Raw genomic sequence first — 19,622 nt, 5'->3', positions numbered from 1 at the left:
ACAAAAATACTGAAAATATTTCATTTTGTCTAATTACTTTTTTTCATTAAGAAAAAAAAATGATCTTCACCCAGTTTTATTCAATTTTTTTTTTTTATTATTTTGTATTAACTTTAAATTAAATAAAAATAATGAAAATATTAGATTTTGTCAAATTATTATTATTATATTATTTATTTATATTTGTAATAGTTTGACCGGCAATAAGTAAATATATTTAAATATTTTGTTACCATAGCTTAATATTATTGCAAATTTTTGTCTTTGATTAAGTATAAAAAATGTTGTTGAATATTTTTGTTTGCCCGAGCAATAACTTCATATTTTTCTTGTATTTAACTCACAATAACTTCATAGTTTTGTTCATTAATTTATTTTAACATATAATTAATAATGGCTGACATAAATGTAATATAGTCACGTTAGTCAGAATATAATGCATGACGCTAGTTGACAAGAAAATGAAAAGTTGATGTTTGAGAGCATAACATCACGTATTAGCCATGCAAATCATGACGTAAGTATGCTCACCTGGATTCATTCATATCGCACGCACAGCATAGAAAACAGGCAGATCAGTGAAATGTAACTAAACATGACACTTTTATTGAACGTGTTTCCTGAATTAGTTACAGAAAGAGTTATGACGTGTTTATTTTTCAATGATCATCCTTGACTAGTGTGTTGGGGTGGTGGAGGGGGGTTGGGGGTGTTAATGAGGTTGTACATACTGTAGGCATGCTGCGTCACTGCACAGTCACAGCTGTGAAAACCAACACCAGCCTGTCAGCCGTTCTCACGGAGCGGTCTGGAGGCGACACACCAGGAGAGGACAGGAAGGGGGGGTACGTGATGTTGACACCCCAACCTTAACATAGAAATGTGCAAATTTCACCACATAGATAACACAGAGATGATATACCAGGTGGAGCGGTGCTGTCGACGTCCCTGTTAGAAGTATGTCCCTTCTGAAATGATCTTTATCTTGCTAGAACCAGAAAAGAAAGCACAGACGATGATGACTGCTGTCACATGACCTCCACGTAAAGAGAGAGGGAAGGAATGGTGCTGAGCATGCACACATACTGTAGGTAGTCACCAGTGCAAAATCTACAAAGTCACATCTTATTTGTAATACTTCACACGGAGTGAAAACACCACAAGTGTTGAAAACTCTTTGACACTCCATTCTGTCTTCCCTGGACCCCACCCTCCCTCCCCACGCACAGTGATGGTGCAAATCCAAAACCATGAGATAGCTCCTTGTTCCTGTATCCAACTCTTTTCACCTCTAAATATTGTTCCTGGAGGCCATGATTGTTGCTCTAGCTGATCCTTACTACGTGTTGCTCTAGCTCAGGGGTCTCAAACTCGCGGCCCGCGGGCCATTTGCAGCCCACCAAATCGTATCTTGCGCCCGCGACTGGACATCAAAGAGTAGTGTAACTGTAGCCCGCAACATCTGGGAAAGCTCAGTGTTACTTGCATATCTACAGGGGCAAGTAAACACCAACACTGAACAGTGGTGTTATCACATGCATGTTTTGGGAATTGTATCGTATCGTGAGGTACCCTGAGATTCCCAGCCCTACTCCCAATACTTGATGCAGCCCAGACTCTACCTCCACTGGCCCCCAGTGAAATTGAGTTTGAGACCTCTGCGCTAGCTGATCCTTAACCCTTGTTACTGTAGCTGATCTTTAACCCTTGTTGCTGTAGCTGATCCTTAAACTTGTTGCTGTAGCTGATCCTTAAACTTGTTACTGTAGCTGATCCTTAACCCTTGTTACTGTAGCTGATCCTTAACCTTGTTACCGTAGCTGATCCTTAACCCTTGTTACCATAGCTGATCCTTAACCCTTGTTGCTGTAGCTGATCCTTAACCTTGTTACCGTAGCTGATCCTTAACCCTTGTTACCATAGCTGATCCTTAACCCTTGTTACTGTAGCTGATCCTTAACCCTTGTTACTGTAGCTGATCCTTAACCCTTGTTGCTGTAGCTGATCTTTAACCCTTGTTGCTGTAGCTGATCCTTAACCCTTGTTACTGTAGCTGATCTTTAACCCTTGTTGCTGCAGCTGATCCTTAACCTTGTTACCGTAGCTGATCCTTAACCCTTGTTACCATAGCTGATCCTTAACCCTTGTTGCTGTAGCTGATCCTTAACCCTTGTTACCATAGCTGATCCTTAACCCTTGTTATTGTAGCTGATCCTTAACCCTTGTTACCATAGCTGATCCTTAACCCTTGTTACCGTAGCTGATCCTTAACCCTTGTTACTGTAGCTGATCCTTAACCCTTGTTGCTGTAGCTGATCCTTAACCCTTGTTACTGTAGCTGGTCCTTAACCCTTGTTGCTGTAGCTGATCCTTAACCCTTGTTACCATAGCTGATCCTTAACCCTTGTTACTGTAGCTGATCCTTAACCCTTGTTACTGTAGCTGATCTTTAACCCTTGTTGCTGTAGCTGATCCTTAACCCTTGTTATTGTAGCTGGTCCTTAACCCTTGTTACCATAGCTGATCCTTAACCCTTGTTACTGTAGCTGATCCTTAACCCTTGTTACCATAGCTGATCCTTAACCCTTGTTACCATAGCTGATCCTTAACCCTTGTTACCATAGCTGATCCTTAACCCTTGTTACTGTAGCTGATCCTTAACCTTGTTACCGTAGCTGATCCTTAACCCTTGTTACCATAGCTGATCCTTAACCCTTGTTACTGTAGCTGATCCTTAACCTTGTTACTGTAGCTGATCCCTAACCCTTGTTCCTGTAGCTAATCTTTAACTGTTGTTCCTCGAGCTGATCCTTAACCCTTGTCGCTGTAGCTTGTCCTCAATCCTTGAATCTCTAACTGATCTAACCCTTGTTGTCGTAGCTGATCCTTAACCCTCATTTCCATAGCTGATCCTCCACCCTTGTTCTTGTAGCTGGTCCTTAACCCTTCTTGCTGTAGTGTATGTACACGTGTTCCTCTAGACTGTTAACTTTTGTTTTTGTAGCTGACACTAACCCTTGTTCCTGTAAGGCATGTTATTAACCCTTGTCCCTGAAGCCTATGTTCCTGTAGCCCATCTTGAGCATTGTTCCTCTAGAATACCGTTGCTCCTGTGGCCAACGCTAAGCCTTGTCCCTGTAGCTCCTATTCCTCGTGTTAACCCTGGTTCTTGGTTCCTGTTGCCTGTGTTAAAATCCTGCTGCTACTTGCCCTTCTTCCTGTGAATCCACTTTGCTGTGACTGAGCGTAACCCTTGTTTGGCCCATGATAAACCCTGTTCCTGTAGCCTACCTTACTAACGATTGTTCCTGTATTCCATGTTCCCCATGTTCCTCCCTTGTCCCTGTCCCTTGCCAAATACTCTTCCTGTAGGTCATGTTAACCCTGTTCCTGTAGTCCTGGTTGGGGCCCTTGTTCCCCGGTTCCTGTAGTCCATGTTATTAACCCCCGTTCCAGCAGCCAGTGTTTAACGCTGGTCCAACGTAGCAAGGCTGTCTTTGGGCATGGCGCTGAGCTGTTGTGCTGCGCTCTTATTTTAGAAGAGATATAAACACAGTGTAGAATGCGGCAGCCTTTTCTTAGTCACGTGTTGCCGTGAAGGCTCCACTGTGGCTGCCTGGTGGCCTTTTGAGTTCATTGATTCTGCCCGTCCTGCTGTGCCTGTTCTGTGAACTCTCCCAGACTACAACACAATATAAGTCTTTTTTCCGTATTTCTTTTCACTGCCAAAAATTATTCACAGCCATGAATAATCTTTCAAATGCAGGAAAAAAAAACAAAAAATAGTAATCAAAAAAATGTTTAAAAAATAATGCAAGAGCACGCAAATGCAAATTAAGCAGTTAAAAAAAGTCACGTCATATGACGCGTCCAAACAGTTAATTAGTTAATTTCAAAAAATCGTAAACAAGCAAGCAGGGCTTATTGTTATTGTTATTATTATTATTATTATTATTATTATTGTTGTTTTTTACATCACTACTACAGAATGTACACAGCTTCTCCCGTGAAAGCTGATGACAGGATGAAGGGCGTGAAATGGAGGAGGAAGAAGCGTCCGCTAACTAAATAAAGATGAGCGCAACATGGCCGCCCCTCATCCTAGAAAGATCCCTCTTCCTCCTCCTCCTCTTCCTCCTGCTCCTCTTCCAACCTCGCACTGCCAATGTGATCTGGGCCAGGCTCTGGGAGATCTCCACACGCTTCTAAATATGGTCTGTCTTGCATCTTTTCTCCCTAGTATTCCTCGGCACCGGACGTCGTCTTCGTCGCTTCCTGTGATAACGTTTTCCCGCCGTCGATGGTTCACGAAGCCGCCAGTCGTCATTGTCGTCGTCGTCGTCCTCCCGGAAGAAGGACCTCCCCATCCTCGTGTGCAGGTGCTGTCACTTTGTGTGTCCGTGCAAAGTGTGATGGTGGGAGAGCGGATGAAGCCATTGGGGAGGGAGGGGTTGTTGTAGGGAATACGCACTTGACACTCCTTTTTTCTCTTTAGTTTTTTTCAACACACACACACACACACACACACACACACACATCCCACGTGGACGCTGGAAGGATGGATGACAGAGCTAAAGAAAATAATACTTTTCACAGTTTGAGAGCAAATCCGACCCAAAGACGACTTGTTTTTTCTAGCTTTGTCATCCATGACCTCCTTTCTCTCCCACGTGCTCGCACATAAACAATATCTGATTGGCACACGAGTCAGTGTTGAAGTCTGTACAGAGTGAAAGTGGCATCCATGTTTGCATCCTCCTCCTCCTCCTCCACCCTCCTCTTCGTCTCCTCAATTTGCACCTCCCCGCTTCACCACAGCTGCCTCCCGGTGTAGGTGGGAGGGGCAGAGGGCACCTGTAGCATCAAAGGGAAGCTAATTAACATTGCGTGATTGGAATGGCATTCATGTAACAAGTATTATTGAAAAAAACACCCAAATTGGATGGCAACAAAGTGAAGTTATTCATATCCATAAAGCTCCACAGCCAAATGGGACAAAAACACATAAACAATATCATTCATAAAGAAATTGGTCATGGACATTTCTATTCATTTAGGGCACATACAGCATTTTTTAAGAACAAAGCAACTTTTGCATCATAAACACCAAAAAGCAGGAGTGTCCAAAGTGCAGCCCGGGGGCCATTTGCAGCTGTTTTTTTATCCACCCTTGGCACATTTAAAAATACAACTAAACTTGAAAAATGGGGAAAAAAAGGAGTAATTGTTATGAAAATAAATGAGAAATATTAGAATAAAATCATATAAATAATATGAAAAATTGTAACATGACAACAGAATACGATGATGAGGGAAAAAAATATTTTCACAAGAAATGCTGAAATAATAATATTAGTCTATATTAGTATAATAAGCAATATTAGTCACAAAACAACCCATTTTTTTTAAATTAAGTTTTGAAAAACTTTTTATCGACCTTCTACAAATTTTTAAAATACAATTAAACGAGAAAAATGGGGGGAAAAAAAGAGTAATTTTTACAAAAAATAAAGTAGAAATATGAGAATAAAGTCATAATACTAACATAAAAAATTGTAACATTATGACAAAACAAATAAAAATATACGATGATGAGAAAAAATGTAATTTCACAAGAATTTCTGCAATAATTATTGCAATATTAGCAACAAAACTACAACGGTGTGTTAGGGCCACAAAACCGCTTTTCCCAACCTAATTTTCCAATTTGAAAAAATCTCAAATCTCAGATTTGTTTTCAACGTGGCCCTAATACTACGTTTTACAAAACGACATTTTGGGCAAAATTGGACAATTAGGTAGGGAAAGTTTTTTTTTAAAATACAATTCAACAACAGAAATGGGGAAAAAAAAAGAGGAGTCATTTTTTTGTAATAAAGTACAAATATACAAAGTACAAATAGTATCAATCATTGTAACATTATGACAAAAAGAAAAAACGTGTCATATTCACAAGAATTTCTGCAATAGTTATTGCAATATTAGTTTATGATAGTGAATATTAGGGGAAAATGTGTGATATTACAAGAATAAAGTGAAAATATTATGGGAATAACGCCACAGTGTTACGTGAGAGGAAAAAAGACAGTTGAAATATTTAATAATAAATTAAAAAAAGTTGAAATATTTAAAAAATTGAAACCGCAAAAATGGAAAAACAAGCCGTTGAGAAAAAGTAATAGAATATTTTGTCTTGAAATACATGCAGTGTATTCTCTATAACTCGTTAGCATTTCTACCTGGGTTGGTTACACAAGGTAAAATATGAAGGGGGTCTCCATGCCCTCGCTGGGAAAGGTTTGGACACTCCTGCCATCAACCATTTTCATATTTGCTTCATTTAGTTTGGCAGTCACTTCATTGCCGCATGCATCTTTCCACCCATGCACGCAGCAGGTGCATGAACGTATACGGGATGACCCAGCATGGAACGCCCTGCGTGGGAGGCACATCATTTCTTCAAAATCAGTGGCGGAGAAAATATCAAATAGATAATTCAGTTCAAATATAATTTGAATCTAAGGTGGTACTAATAATTGTAGTCATGTTTGTCATAATACTCATTTTGCCACGTGTGTTGCTGGTGCGTTTGAGCCACGCTTGGGTGGTTGTGTAGCAGCTCCATGGAAAACATTCATCCTGGCTAACGAGCGGCCATTATTTACGGTCATGTCCCCCCCCCCAAGCTCACCAAGACATGAGTGGCAAAGCCTGACATGCATGTGCTTCCAAAACCAACGTCCACGCTGGAACATGCACTGTGCACACTCACGCCTCTCTCTGGTTTGCTTGGAATGACGTACTGTACGATCTGGCACAAACGTGCATGCGGTCCGGTCGGGACGGGGGGTGTGGGGCGGCGTGTATACCTGCGACGGGGAGGATGTACTCACCGCTCCCCCGTTCAGGATCATGGTCATCTCGGTGGGCTGGTAGACGTTGCTGCGGAAGGGAGCGCTGGGCCTGGCGCCCGCGTTGCTGTTGTGCTGCCCGGCGCTGCTGCCGCTCCTTAAACCTGAAGGACAAGAAATGATGGAAAGGTGACTCATCATTGTGACTCAGCACAAATCTTGCTGTGCAGACGTCCTATTTCTGTATTACGATGATTTGTTCATTCAGAACAGACCCTGCTTACACGGACGTTGCAAAGAGTAACATGCATGCCAGGCCGGCGCTTGTAAAGACACGTGCCGAAGGCACATCGGCTTCTATCAGAAGGAGACTCGTTTTATCCAAGATGAGACTGAGGGTAGGAAGAAAAAGTGAAGCTGCGAGTAAAATACTGCAGCGTCCGTAGCTAAGGATCATCGGTCACAACGAAACACGCTAACAAACGACAACAACGGAGGAGAAAGGCTCTCTTGTGTTTACTTCTTGACATGTAGAATACGCCGTTTATCCAAGAAGAGACTGAGGGCAGCTAGAAAACGGAGCGATGCAGCAAAGTGGAGACTGTAGAGGACAATACAGCACCGTCTGGGGTGAGCTCATGTTGGTAAGGAGACACATTTCATCCAAGCGGAGACTGAGGACAGCATGAAAACGGAGCGAAAAATGGAGCGATGCAGCAAAGTGGAGACTGTGGAGTATCATACGGCAACGGCAGTAAGCTATTTGTTTTCAACATTTCTGCCATTTCTATCCTCAAATGTTCCAAAGAACAACCACAAGCTACAGTAGAGTCGTGTTCGTGCACCTGCGGTGTTTTCGTCGTTGTATCCGTAGCCCTGGTTCTCCACAAACTGCCTGTGAGAGAGCGGGATGTCTTCATCAAAGCTGGTCTCTCTCATCCGTGTGGAGTTCTGCGATGTGTCAAAGTAGTCCGGGGCGGTGGGCTGCGGCGGAGGCTTGAGGCAGATGTGTGATTCGGGGATGGCGTGGAAGATAAGCAGGAGCCAACCCTGGGCCACTAAAGCGATGGCCAGCGCCGGATCATTCCATTCCGGGGACTTTCCCAGCCAGGCGTTGCCGTAGAGATAGAAGCCCACCCAAGCCACCCACAGCAGCAGCGACAGCAGGCAGGTGACCAGCAGCCAGACGGCACTGCAGCGCCACTGACGCGTCTTCCCGCATAGCGCCAGAGTGGCGGCAGTCAAGGCGGCTAACAGGAGGGCTAGCACATAGCTGCAAGCTAGCGAGAAGTCCATGGGGAGGTACTGACAGGCGGCCCGGCCCTCCCTCAGCACGGTGAGAAGGAGCCACTCTGTGGCGATGATGCCCTGCACGGCACTCAGACCCAACGCCAGGCCCGAAAGGGCGCATCCTCCCGGGCTACGCCGCTCCCGACCCATCCTGCGCAGGCGCACCCCCTGCACCAGCAAGCAGGAGAAGCACAGAGCGAACAGGAGGCCCCACAGGGCCCTCCGCAGCAGACACAGCGCCTCATCCTGCTCGATCAGGTAAGCGAAGCTCAGCCCGAACAAGCCCACCACGCCCAGGAGCAGCAACAGGATGGGGCCCACGCCGCTACGCTTCTCAGCCTCGCTGACGTGACGTAAGCGGCACAGCAGGACCAGTGCCAGCAAGATGGCCACCAGCGTACCACCGGCCGCCACCGACTCCACGGCGACGCCCCATATGGAGTCCAGGTCACAGAGGAGGGTGTAGGGTCGCCCCAGGCCCCAACCGCAGCCTGTTGGGAGAGCCTCGGAGTCCTCGGGGTCTTGGCCTGTGGTCCCACGGGTCAGCAGCAGCAGGAACAGGACCAGCGGGAACGCCATCTCCTAAGGAATGAACGACCACACAAAGAGGTCAGGGAGAGAAAGAAAGTAAGTCCTGAACGAGTCACAAAACAACAAAAGCACAGCAGCTCATGAAATCACTCGGCTCTTTCTGGAAACGTCCAAACGCTCAGAAGTAGGAAACAGACTGGGGGGAAAAAAGAGAGAAAATAAAAACACTTCTCAGGAGAATTGTGCTGGAAATGTAACGTAATGTAACTATTTCAGGTTGGGAGCTGACTATTTCCTGGTGCAACCCTCTCTTCTCTCGCTCTTCACGTTGTTTTCGCCTCGAAATGAAGTCAAAGCAAATGTTTTCACCTCGATGGAACGCTTTTCGTGTGTGTAACCAACGAAAGGTCCTTGAGTTGTTCTATTTTGGTGGAAAACGTTTGCACGCGTGACTATAGTGCATTTTTGTCACAAATCCGACGAAATGGCAAAGTGCAGAAGTGCAAGCTGCTCGATGTCAACAATATGACAAAAAAAACAAACCCACGCTTACGTTGAGAGATCTTTCCAATCATTTGCCTCGCTCACATAACTCAACGAGGCGACCAATCAGTGACGTGCAGTCGGGATGATGAAAAAGTAAAAACCAAATAACATAAAATAAATATGAAACGCTGCAGTACTCGCCTCATCCTGAAGGGTTGGGGACGCGCTGGAAGGTGCTTGTCACGGCCGTCCTTCCATAGAAAGGAAAAGCCAGTTTTTTTTATTTTTATGCTACATATTTTTAGCTTTGCTGAGTGAATTGCATGAAGGGTGCATGAACTTCATGTACAAAATAAAATGTAATACACAAAGAAAAAAATGGGTGGAAGGAGAGGAACCTGTATTAACGTCAAAAAACTCCAGCGCCTCACCAGCCAAGAACCTTACCTCTCGTGATGTTGGCCAATACATTAGGAAGAGTAGGATGCGGTACAATAAGTAGTACTACATGAATATCTGTACCATTTTGGATACAGCTACCTTGAGCCTGACATTGAGGGCCTCATGGAAGCTCCATCCAGCGTCTTTTTTAAAACGAGGCCTTGTTTGCCAGCTAAAAGAAAAAAAAGCTTATTATTCATTTGTTGTGGCACCTCCAGGGGGGGTGTTGTAATATTTATGCAGGCATTAGTGCATATTCATTTGTTTACAGCGCTTTCATGTGTCTCGCAAGAGATTTACGCCACTCCAAAGAAGTCTTCCCCCCGCCTCCTTCCCTCCTTCCCTGCTTCCTTGCTATAATGTCACCTTAGGATGCTGCCCTTTCCTGCCATCCAGCTGCGGGTTATGGCGGCTTGGATGAGTCACCACAACAAAAGCATAGCGATGGCTGATCTGCACGCCAGCTCCAAAGCAATCATTTCCTGGTGAGACCCCCTGCCCCCCACCTTGCCCACCCCCGGTAACCATGGTTACACCCCTGTCTTGAGGAGACGAGAGACGGAGAGAGCTCAGTCGTCCGTATTAAGGCGAGTAGACGGCTCCTCCTCTGTCTTTGCTCGCTTTTTTCCTCCTTTGTCAGATCCTAATGAGCGCGCGTGAAGAACAACACAGTGGAGGCCCTCGCTCTCCCCCCACTGCCTCCCACAATCTCACGCTTTCACTCATTCTCACACAGATGCTTGTTCTGGATGCGCACACACACACACACACACGCAGTCACATGCATGCAGTCACATGCTAAGTCACAAACGAGACATGAGACAAATGCACACAAAGACGTAACACAGTCTTTTTTACTCGCTTTTGCACTACTGCTCCTAAAATGTGGATGTATTTGAGCTCCAGACATGACGTAACACCCCTATAGTCACCTTTACACTCCTATTATCCAATATAGTACACATAATAAGAGAAAATAAGACATTTAAGACATAGAAAACCTCTTTACCACCATCTAAATCAACTTTTTAATATTATTAGAGTCCTCGAGAAATGAAATAACACCCCTATAGTCACCTTTACACTCCTATTATCCAATATAGTAGACATAATAAGAGAAAATAAAACATAGAAAACCTGTTTACCACCTTCCAAATACGCTTTTTAACATTATTGGAGCCCTCTAAACATGAAATAACACCCCTATAGTCGCCTTTACACTCCTATTACCCAATATAGTAGACATAATAAGAGACAATAAGACATAAAAGACTCTTGTGTGTCGCTATAAATGTGTTTCCTTGGGGGAATTGAGTGGGGGATGGACAGGAAGTGACATCGTGTGTTTTCCGTGTGTTGTGGCTGCAGCCATAGCCCGTGTTTTATTCGATATTTTGATTAGGAATTACAGTTTGCCTGAATGTGCGTATTTGTGGAGTATTAAAGGGCCGCATTCAACCACATTTATGAATTTGTATATTTTTGAAAAACCGTGATGGCGTAATATTCAAACCACGGAAGTGGGGAGGTGGGACTGTATTAGTATTTGTCCATGGAACTGTGGTATAAGTGTATAAGTTCTGGATGATTCCAATCAATATTAACATTTTGCAAAGTAAAAACTGCTGAATTTGCACATTCTTCTCCGGGCCCAGGTTGCACTGAAGGATAATATGTTTTTAACACTTATTTTATTTGTATTGACTTATTTGGATGTATTTTCATTCATCTTCTGTTTTAGTGTGGAAAAGAAGACTTTTTTTTAGCACCGTGTTTATGAGACTCCCCAAATAACAAACATTGCTTATGTTATTATATTGTACGTATTTAAATAATAAACATTTAGCATTTTCAACTCATTTTGTTGGGGGAAATGGTCTGGCAAATTGTGCTTTTTCTCCAGCCTTTTTGTGTGATGACACCGCTGATGCAAAGAGAAAACATGGTGACCATAAGCACAGAAGTGGTAGCCGTACGCACACCGACGTCCAGGCTGCTCAGTACAACAGGGCTGCACTGTGATGATAAAAGCACAGCTAAAAGTCTCTTTTGGGGTTATTATTATTACTATTATGATTATGATTTTTACACTTGCATGCCAGTCATGCTGGACTGTGACCTAAACACTGCCTGTACAGATGAAGGTTATGCTGGTGACAGTTTGACCCTGGAACAGACCATCTGGATTGGAGCTCATTCCCTGTGGGAAAACATTATTTTCACATGAAGAATTTGGAAGCCAAGCAGTTTAGTGCTTCTCTTGCGGACAGAAATAAATAGACATCGGCCCCCACCCCTCCTCATTTTAAAAGCTCTGTACTGTGGCTTTCATCAGCACATCTCCTCCAAAGCGGGGGTGCAGTCTCCTCACCCAATTACAGCCTCCTGCTTCCATTTTGGCTTCTTTTATTTCTGCTCTCCCTGCTGCACCTCCTTGCCTCCATTCTGTGGCTCTTATGTAACAAGAGGAGGGTGGTGGCGGGTTTGGGGGGCGGGGGGGTAATCCAGCTCCTTCCAGTTTTGCTGCTGCTGCATGCATGCACCTCACGTGCACACAAGGTGCATTGAAGATAAAGAACGAACGCGCAGCAGCAGACGCTGATCACCGTCACCCGCCACGTCCTCTTATCAGCAGCTGTGTAATAACTGTGGACGTTTATGTGCGTCTGGCAACGCATTGATCCAGCTGGTGAGGTGACCGGGTCATTTTGCAGGATGTGGACTTGTGGACGGCACCATTTGGGACTCCAGCTGGATGCGGCGTTCACTTTTGGCACCTTTTCTGCCACTTCTTTCCTGACGTAAAAGTCATTTGAATGATTGATTTTCTTCTATTCACAACACATTTTTGAAGCGATGTCGGCGGGTGGAGATTTACTTGGTGGACCTGCAGGTCTGCAGCCCCCACTGGAAACGTGTCAAGCTCAATCTCCGCCCAGTATACCTTCAAAAATACTTTATGGCTGGAAAAATCTGAACATGCTGTATATTCAATAAAAAACCCAAAACAAAACAAGCCCATTGAAGAAAAAGCCCAAGCTACCTGTTGGGACGCCTTGTGTCCCCATTTGAGGATCTACAGCCCAGCGGAAACTCCAAGTTTGAATGCCTCAAAGGTCGTTTGGAGTTGACTTGGAATTTGGCCAAAATGCAGCAAACCCTCAAAGACTCTGATTGACCTCCAATTTGTACGGATTTCCCCAACGCTCACAGTCACCAACTTTACTGACAACATGTCAACACTGAATGGAGTCTAACTTCCCACAGTCAGTGATGACAACAACATCCATAATAATATGCAAATACTAAGCATCGTAAATTAAAATGTCATGACAGTATAATATGTTTACACTATATTTCAGATGCTTGAATAATATCGTATTGTAATATCTCATTTATAATGTATTAAATAATAATAATACATACCAATAATGAAAATGATCCCCAAACTCTCACTATGATAAAACGTGTATGAACATTTTCACATTCCTCATCAAAAAGCACAGTAAAAGTCTCATCATCACACACTCTGTTTGATGGAGTCTATTCCCATACTCAATAATGATAAGAATAATCATAAAGAATATTTTAACATGAATTATTGTCAATAATTCAAACTTAATGATTATATATTTATTATATAAAATGATCATATTAATAGGGGTCGCACGGTGGTCTAGTGGTTAGCATGTTGGCCAACACAGTAACAGCCTGGAGATGGGAAGACCTGGGTTGGATTCTCCCTTGGGCATTTCTGTGTGGAGTTTGCATGTTCTCCCCGTGTGTGTGGGGGGGTTTTCTGGGTACTCCGGCTTCCTCCCACATTCCAAAAACATGCATGTTAGCTTCATTGGAGACTCTAAATGGTCCATAGGTATGAATGTGATTGGTTGTCTATATGTGCCCTGCCATTGGCTGGACACCAGTCCAGGGTGTAACCCGCCTCTCGCCCGAAGTCAGCTGGCATAGGCTCCAGCATGCCCCCGCCACCCTAAAAGAGGAGAAGCGGTATAGAAAACGGATGGATGGATAATATTAATATGTTTTACTGTTATATTTAATATATATAATAAATTACAAATATATTTTTATCAATAATAATATTTTTCATCAAAAGCATTGAATGTGTTTTCAGTACACGTTGTTTAGTTTAGCGTGCTCCCCCCACTTAACAAAACGGATCAGTTCCAGGGTCAGGCATATACCATGGCTGGGCCATTCAGGTGTTCAGGTTAAGTTCAAGACGGCATCTTGGTAGCTTTTTAGTTGCTTGAACGTTTGACGTTTAACGTGTGAACAGTTAAAGAAGCCAAAAATAAAACAGCAAACGCGGAGATGCATCACGAAACGTCATGTCGGCTTTGAATACGTCCATATTACATCGGTTGTTTGACTCATCTAACAGGAAGTTCCCTCGGCGTTCTATGCGACTACGAGTGAGAAGGCGTCAGCGGGTCCTTCTCTTTCTTTGGCGTTCAGGCAGAGGTTCTTTTTTGGTGTTTTTTTAGTCTGCCTAGGAGCCAAATGTGATGCAGTCTTTTGTTTTGGACTAAACACAGGAGAAATGGTTGAACAAACAAGCTTAATATCCAGGATGATGTGCAGGGCACCATGCATCCATCCGGATCCCCTGATATCACCACGGTGATATCACCAATCCTTCTCAGACTGTCATCAAAAAAACACTGAAATAGTCCAGATGAAATTTTAGGAGGTATGCTTGCCAGCGTCTTCCGGGCATCCCTCACCGTCCTAATTAGGCCTCATTAGCATGGGGGGGGGGGGGGGGGGGGGGGTCATAGCAGGACAGTATGCTAATTGACTTGGCAATGAGTGGTTCATCCCAACAAACGAAGGCTTGTCACACCCACAAACACAGTTTAAAAATAGAAGGTGTCATGTGATTGTCTTTCATGGGGTACAAATACTCCACCCGCCCACAAGTGATACCAATTGATCACAGGGGATCGGACACTTGAGATCGTAAACAAGAGCTGAGCTGGCAGGAAAGATGAGAAGTGTGTGTGCGTGTCTGTGTGCGTGTCTGTGGGAGTGTGTGTGTGCATGTGTGTGTGTGCGTGTGTGCGTGTGTGCATGTGTGTGTGTGCGTGTGTGTGTCTGTGTGCGTGTGTGTGTGTGTGCATGTGCGTGCGTGTGTGTGCGTGTGTGTGTGTGCGTGTGTGTGTGTGCGTGCGTGTGGAAGTAGGCGGGAAGTTCCCATGAATAAGAAAAGGGAAGCACATGGAGGCCACAAATACTCAAAAGAGCGTAGATGACCTCCACCAAGGCCAAACCACCCTTCTTTGCTCACCGCCGCCAGCTTAAACCTGACCTTTGTCATGAAGATGCACGCATTCCTCAATGAAACATGCAAGAAGCACAATGGAACCTCTGAATTCAGGCTTGGAGCTCAATGTTGTTGCCCCAAAAAACACACAAAGCATTTGAATAAATAAGCCACGTAAACAATTAGCATTTAAGGCTGAAAGCCGCCTCCTCTTAGGGAGCCAATCTCAAGAAAGAGCCAAGCTTCCCGTCACTGTTATGGCTCACTTCTTTTTACACCTGTGTGACACTAACCTTCCTCCCTCTCGCCACTGGAACCCAACGCCACGGTCATGCATCACCAACGGGTGAGTCCTTTTGCTTTCTTTTGGTTTCATTATACAGTAGTCCCTCGTTTATCGCTATTAATTGCCTCCAGACCCGACTGTGATAAGTGAATTTCTGCAAGAGGAGGATTCCTTATTTATAAATGGAATATTTTCAAAGTTTGAGTATAGAAACCCTGTTGACAACCTTCTAAATAATCTTTTAAACATTATTAGAGCCTTCTTGACATGAAATAACACCCCTATAGTCACCTTTACTCTCCTATTACCAAATATAGTAGACATAATAAGACATAATATAGACTCACACGTGTTAGCATTGAGAGAGATCCTTGTTGTTGTTTTCTTTACTTCCTGTACTGTACAGTACTTCCTGCGGTGGCTGTTGTCTCATGAATGTAACATTTCTTCCCAGTGCCAGTGTAGAATACTACACATCAATCACAACGTCTTTGAATGCGTCTTCTGTTGGGGTTTACTTCACTTTGCCATTTGTATGCTTGGAAATGCTTAACTTAGGCAGAACAATACATCAAATCTGCTTAAATATGCAAATAATAGGCCATATTCGACCACAAAACAGCATGACGTAATCATATAATAAGACATAATAACAAATGTAAGACAGAAATAATGGGTTTATATAAAGCACTTATATGGTTTCTTTCTTGCGGGGGCCTCAACGTCTTTAAATGCATCTTGCGAATGCCTTGTATTTCTATTTTACTCCATTTAGCCATTGAAATCTGCCAAAGATGTGCTTAAATACGCATATTTTTTCCTAATAAGAGGCCATAGTCAACCGTGAACCGGCGATGGTTTAATAATGAAGATATTTTTGAAAAACTGTCCAGTGATGACGGACATTGGTTAATTTATGTTTACACTTGTATGGCTATTAAGAAGGCCCGTGCTGCTTAAAGCATTGCCTGTACTGTTCAAGAGGGCTCATGGTGGCGACTGATTACTCCTCTTTGCATTGTTTGCATGATTGCACAAGGAAAGAAAACACCTGGCAAGCCACCTTTACATCCCTAGTACCCAATATCATAGCTAATGAATCATTTAGCCAGTTTTATGCTTCAAAAATGTGCTTAAGTATGCCTATTTGTTACTAATAAGAGGCCGTAGTCAACCATGAAACACTGATGGTTTGTTCATGAATCTGTTTTTGAAAAACCGTGATAGAGTGAAACCGCGAAATTGGAAGCGCCAAGTGGCAACGGACATTGGTTAGCTTCTTTTTACACTTGTATGGCTATTAAGAAGGCCCGTGCTACTTAAAGCATTGCCTGTACTGCTAATAAGGGCTTATGGTGCTGACAGATTACTCCTCTTTGCATTATTTCCCATGGGGGGAGAGAACGGCTCACAAGAAACACGTACGCCAGTGACATGAAGTAGTACACAAAAAGTACATGGACTGTACAGAGGATGGTGTGCAGTACTGTAAATATTCATAGACACATGTTTCCTCTGCTTAACTGCACCCGAGTGACCATTTGAGATTCATTTCCTGCTGACCACAGAGACTGGGGGGGGACCCTCTAGAAAAGGGTGTTGCTGCATGGGGGGTACACGGTACACTCTTGGTTTTAGCTGACCTAAGGAGCAGCTGAATGCAAACACACACATTTAGAGAATGCTCCCCCCCCCTTCCCTTGACAATGTTGGCCACATGGAGGGTCCCCAGGGCATTCCAGAAGAGTGTTTGTTTGAGGGACCAGCAGCAAAAGCATTGTTCCACGTGTGTGTGCGCGCGCGCTAGGAATAACGAATGACACCTCACGGCTTAACAATGATGGACTGCTTGACACTCCCCAAAATAACCCCCACCTCCCACCCCCCGTGTGTGTGTGTTTTGTGGCACGAAAATGGAGGACAACCGTTCGATTCCCGCATGCTCTCATCCACTGATGAGACGTGCGCGTGTGCATACATGCAGAAATCCTCTGGGCTCGGCTTTGTCTGTCTACATGCATATACGGGCGTCCATGTCACACAGCAACACCCCCTTCTCTGATGTTATGCATGACCCCAACACCCCCACACCACCACCGCCGCCCCCACCGTAATGGTCTATTTATGGATCCATGATGAACGCCACCAACCTTTGTAATCGATGCAGAAGATCCGACGGAGAAGGTGAGGAGGGTTGCACGCGCAGCTGTCAGCGTCGACGAGACTCGGTAGTAAAAATTTCACATTTTAAAAAAGAGCCGTCCCGTTCGCTTCGGCTCTCTGCATCCACATGAGCGCCACCGGCCCAGATGGTTCCGACTGCCTCGCTCTCGGAACCGGCGGTGGTCGCAGCAGCCCCAATGGCATGGAATGAGCACCCCCCCACACTCTCCACAGATGGATGTTCGTTCTCCTGATAGGTCCGAGCAGACGGCAGCTAAATCCTTTGTTCACTCATCTTTCCACCTTGCAGTCTTCCAAGTGAGACCCCCCCAACACCAGCCAAAAAAAAAACACCACCACAGATGTTTCGGCGGAAAAGAAAGTCCACTTTGACGCTCTCCGTCACCGCTGCTGCGCACTGAATGAGCGCCACGCAAAAACTGCGCTCCGCATAAAGTGCTTGGTGATTACCCCCCCCCCCAACCGGACCGCCCCCTGCTGTGCTGCGCATGCACGTACACACGTACGTGCACAGCCGAGACGAATGCACTCCACACTTTATGAATCCTTATTAATAAAAGGATGTCTGACAGCACAATAACTTTATTCAAGCCCCTCCTTTACGCATGCGCACCTATTGTCACATGACGACTTGTGATTATTTTCCTGCATAAAATGCGTGTGGTCTCGGACACTTTGTTTCAATGAAAGAAAATACACCCCCCCCCCCCCCCCCCCCCCGAAAAAGAGGAGAAAGTTTCGTGATTAGAAGTACATTTCCGGTTAGTTCTTTTCACAGTAAAGGTACTATTGTCCTAAACGTGCAGCAGTAGTAAAAACAATGAAATGATTGATTCTTAGTGGGTTTATGTAAATGCAGTGTCTCATTTGAATACTTTAAACGTATATTCAATGTATTCGTTTGGCTATGACTTGTATTCAGTTGACAGTGATCCCTCGCCACTTTCATGGCTTCAGTCTCTCACCATTTTTCAAACATTTTAATCAATAAATCATGTTGTTTTGTGGTTCAATACGGCCTATTAGAACAAATGCATATTTAAGCAAATTGTATGTACTTTTGGCCTAAATGAACCATAAAAATGGCTAAATCACTAGGTGTCAGTAATGTTACATTGATAAGACAATAGCCACTGCAGGAAGTACTGTACAGCACAGGAAGTAATAAAGGAGCAACAACAAGGAACTCTCCCAATGCTAACATTGGTCAGCCTATATTATCTCTTATATACTCTATATCTTATTTTATGTTATTATGTCTACCATATTGGGTAATAGGAGTGTTCATGTGACTGTAGGGGTGTTATTTCATGTCTAGAGGGCTCTAATCATGTAAAAAAAAACGTATTTAGAAGGCCGTCAACAGGTTTTCTCTGTCTTATATGTCTTATTACCTCTTATTGTGTCTACTATATTAGGTAATAAGAGTGTAAAGGTGACTATAGGGGTGTTATTTAATGTCAAGAGGGCTCTAGTAATGTCAAAAAACATATTTAGAAGGCTGTAAACCGATTTTCTATGTCTAATATGTTTTATTTTCTCTTGTTGTCTACTATATTGGGTACTAGGGGTGTGAAGGTGACATTAGGGGTGTTATTTCATGTCAAGAGGGCTCTAATAATGTTAAAAAAAAACATATTTAGAAGGCCGTAAACAATGAGTCACACAATGAATCATGCTCTTGTCATATAGAGGGTCTTTTGACTAGCTTTCATTTGCAGCAGATCTTTAAAAACAACAGTCTTCCACTGGGGAGAGTGTTTGATTAGACTTCTCTGGCAAAAGGAATGCATGGCAAGCTGACTTTCCACATCCTGGTGGCTGCCTGCAGGCGCCAAACTCATCATGAAACATCGCTGAAGGGCTTGAATGGCAAAGTGAGCATCGCACTCATTCCTCTACACGGGACCCTTTTTGTGCTTTTATCTAACATACTAGACCACCAGTGCACACGCTTTTCTTTCACACCAGCAAAAACACAAGCGAGCTGCGAGCTGCAAAGATGTGACGGCGTCTCAGCAGCTGATTTTGAACCACAAACTCTGGCTATTGCGCTCTTATTTTGAAAACAATCATGCAAACTTTTCTCTGGAAAAAACACAACAGAAACCATCAACCCAAATGACTTGGCCTACCACAAGGTCGTGCCCTTTGACACCTGCTCGTGGTCCAAGTTATGACGGACAGAAATACAACAATATTCCAACTAAATGACTCTATTATTTCAACGCAATCAAAGTATTGAACCACATTATTCTAAATAAAA

At 43.9% G+C, this 19,622-nt stretch overlaps 1 protein-coding gene across 2 annotated transcripts; it reads right to left on the bottom strand.

Moving 5' to 3' along the window:
- Positions 1–4,462: 4,462 nt before the first annotated feature.
- Positions 4,463–17,824, bottom strand: gprc5ba (G protein-coupled receptor, class C, group 5, member Ba). 2 transcript variants are annotated; one of them, XM_054759880.1, is made up of 4 exons: positions 17,323–17,824; positions 7,697–8,723; positions 6,870–7,015; positions 4,463–4,854 (listed from the first exon to the last, which is right to left on the bottom strand). In XM_054759880.1, the coding sequence occupies exons 2-4, from the start codon at positions 8,718–8,720 to the stop codon at positions 4,810–4,812; spliced, it is 1,215 nt and encodes a 404-aa protein (XP_054615855.1). In that variant the 5' UTR covers positions 8,721–8,723; positions 17,323–17,824; the 3' UTR covers positions 4,463–4,809. The 2 variants fall into 2 exon arrangements, with proteins under 2 accessions (XP_054615855.1, XP_054615856.1); XM_054759881.1 differs by having other exon boundaries at positions 6,894–7,015; positions 17,323–17,821.
- Positions 17,825–19,622: the final 1,798 nt, after the last annotated feature.

The sequence above is a fragment of the Dunckerocampus dactyliophorus genome, chromosome 18, assembly GCF_027744805.1.
Source record: "Dunckerocampus dactyliophorus isolate RoL2022-P2 chromosome 18, RoL_Ddac_1.1, whole genome shotgun sequence".
Lineage (NCBI taxonomy): Eukaryota > Metazoa > Chordata > Actinopteri > Syngnathiformes > Syngnathidae > Dunckerocampus > Dunckerocampus dactyliophorus.
Note: the sequence above shows the minus strand (reverse complement) of the source record. Positions and strands in the feature narration are given on the sequence as shown.

Coding starts and splice junctions, on each gene's coding strand:
- gprc5ba (XM_054759880.1), bottom strand. CDS start 8,720: ATGGCGTTCCCGCTGGTCCTGTTCCTGCTGCTGCTGACCCGTGGGACC. Junction 7,016..7,696: donor CAACGACGAAAACACCGCAG/GTGCACGAACAC, acceptor CTTGTCCTTCAG/GTTTAAGGAGCGGCAGCAGC. Junction 4,855..6,869: donor GTACATCCTCCCCGTCGCAG/GTATACACGCCG, acceptor TTGATGCTACAG/GTGCCCTCTGCCCCTCCCAC.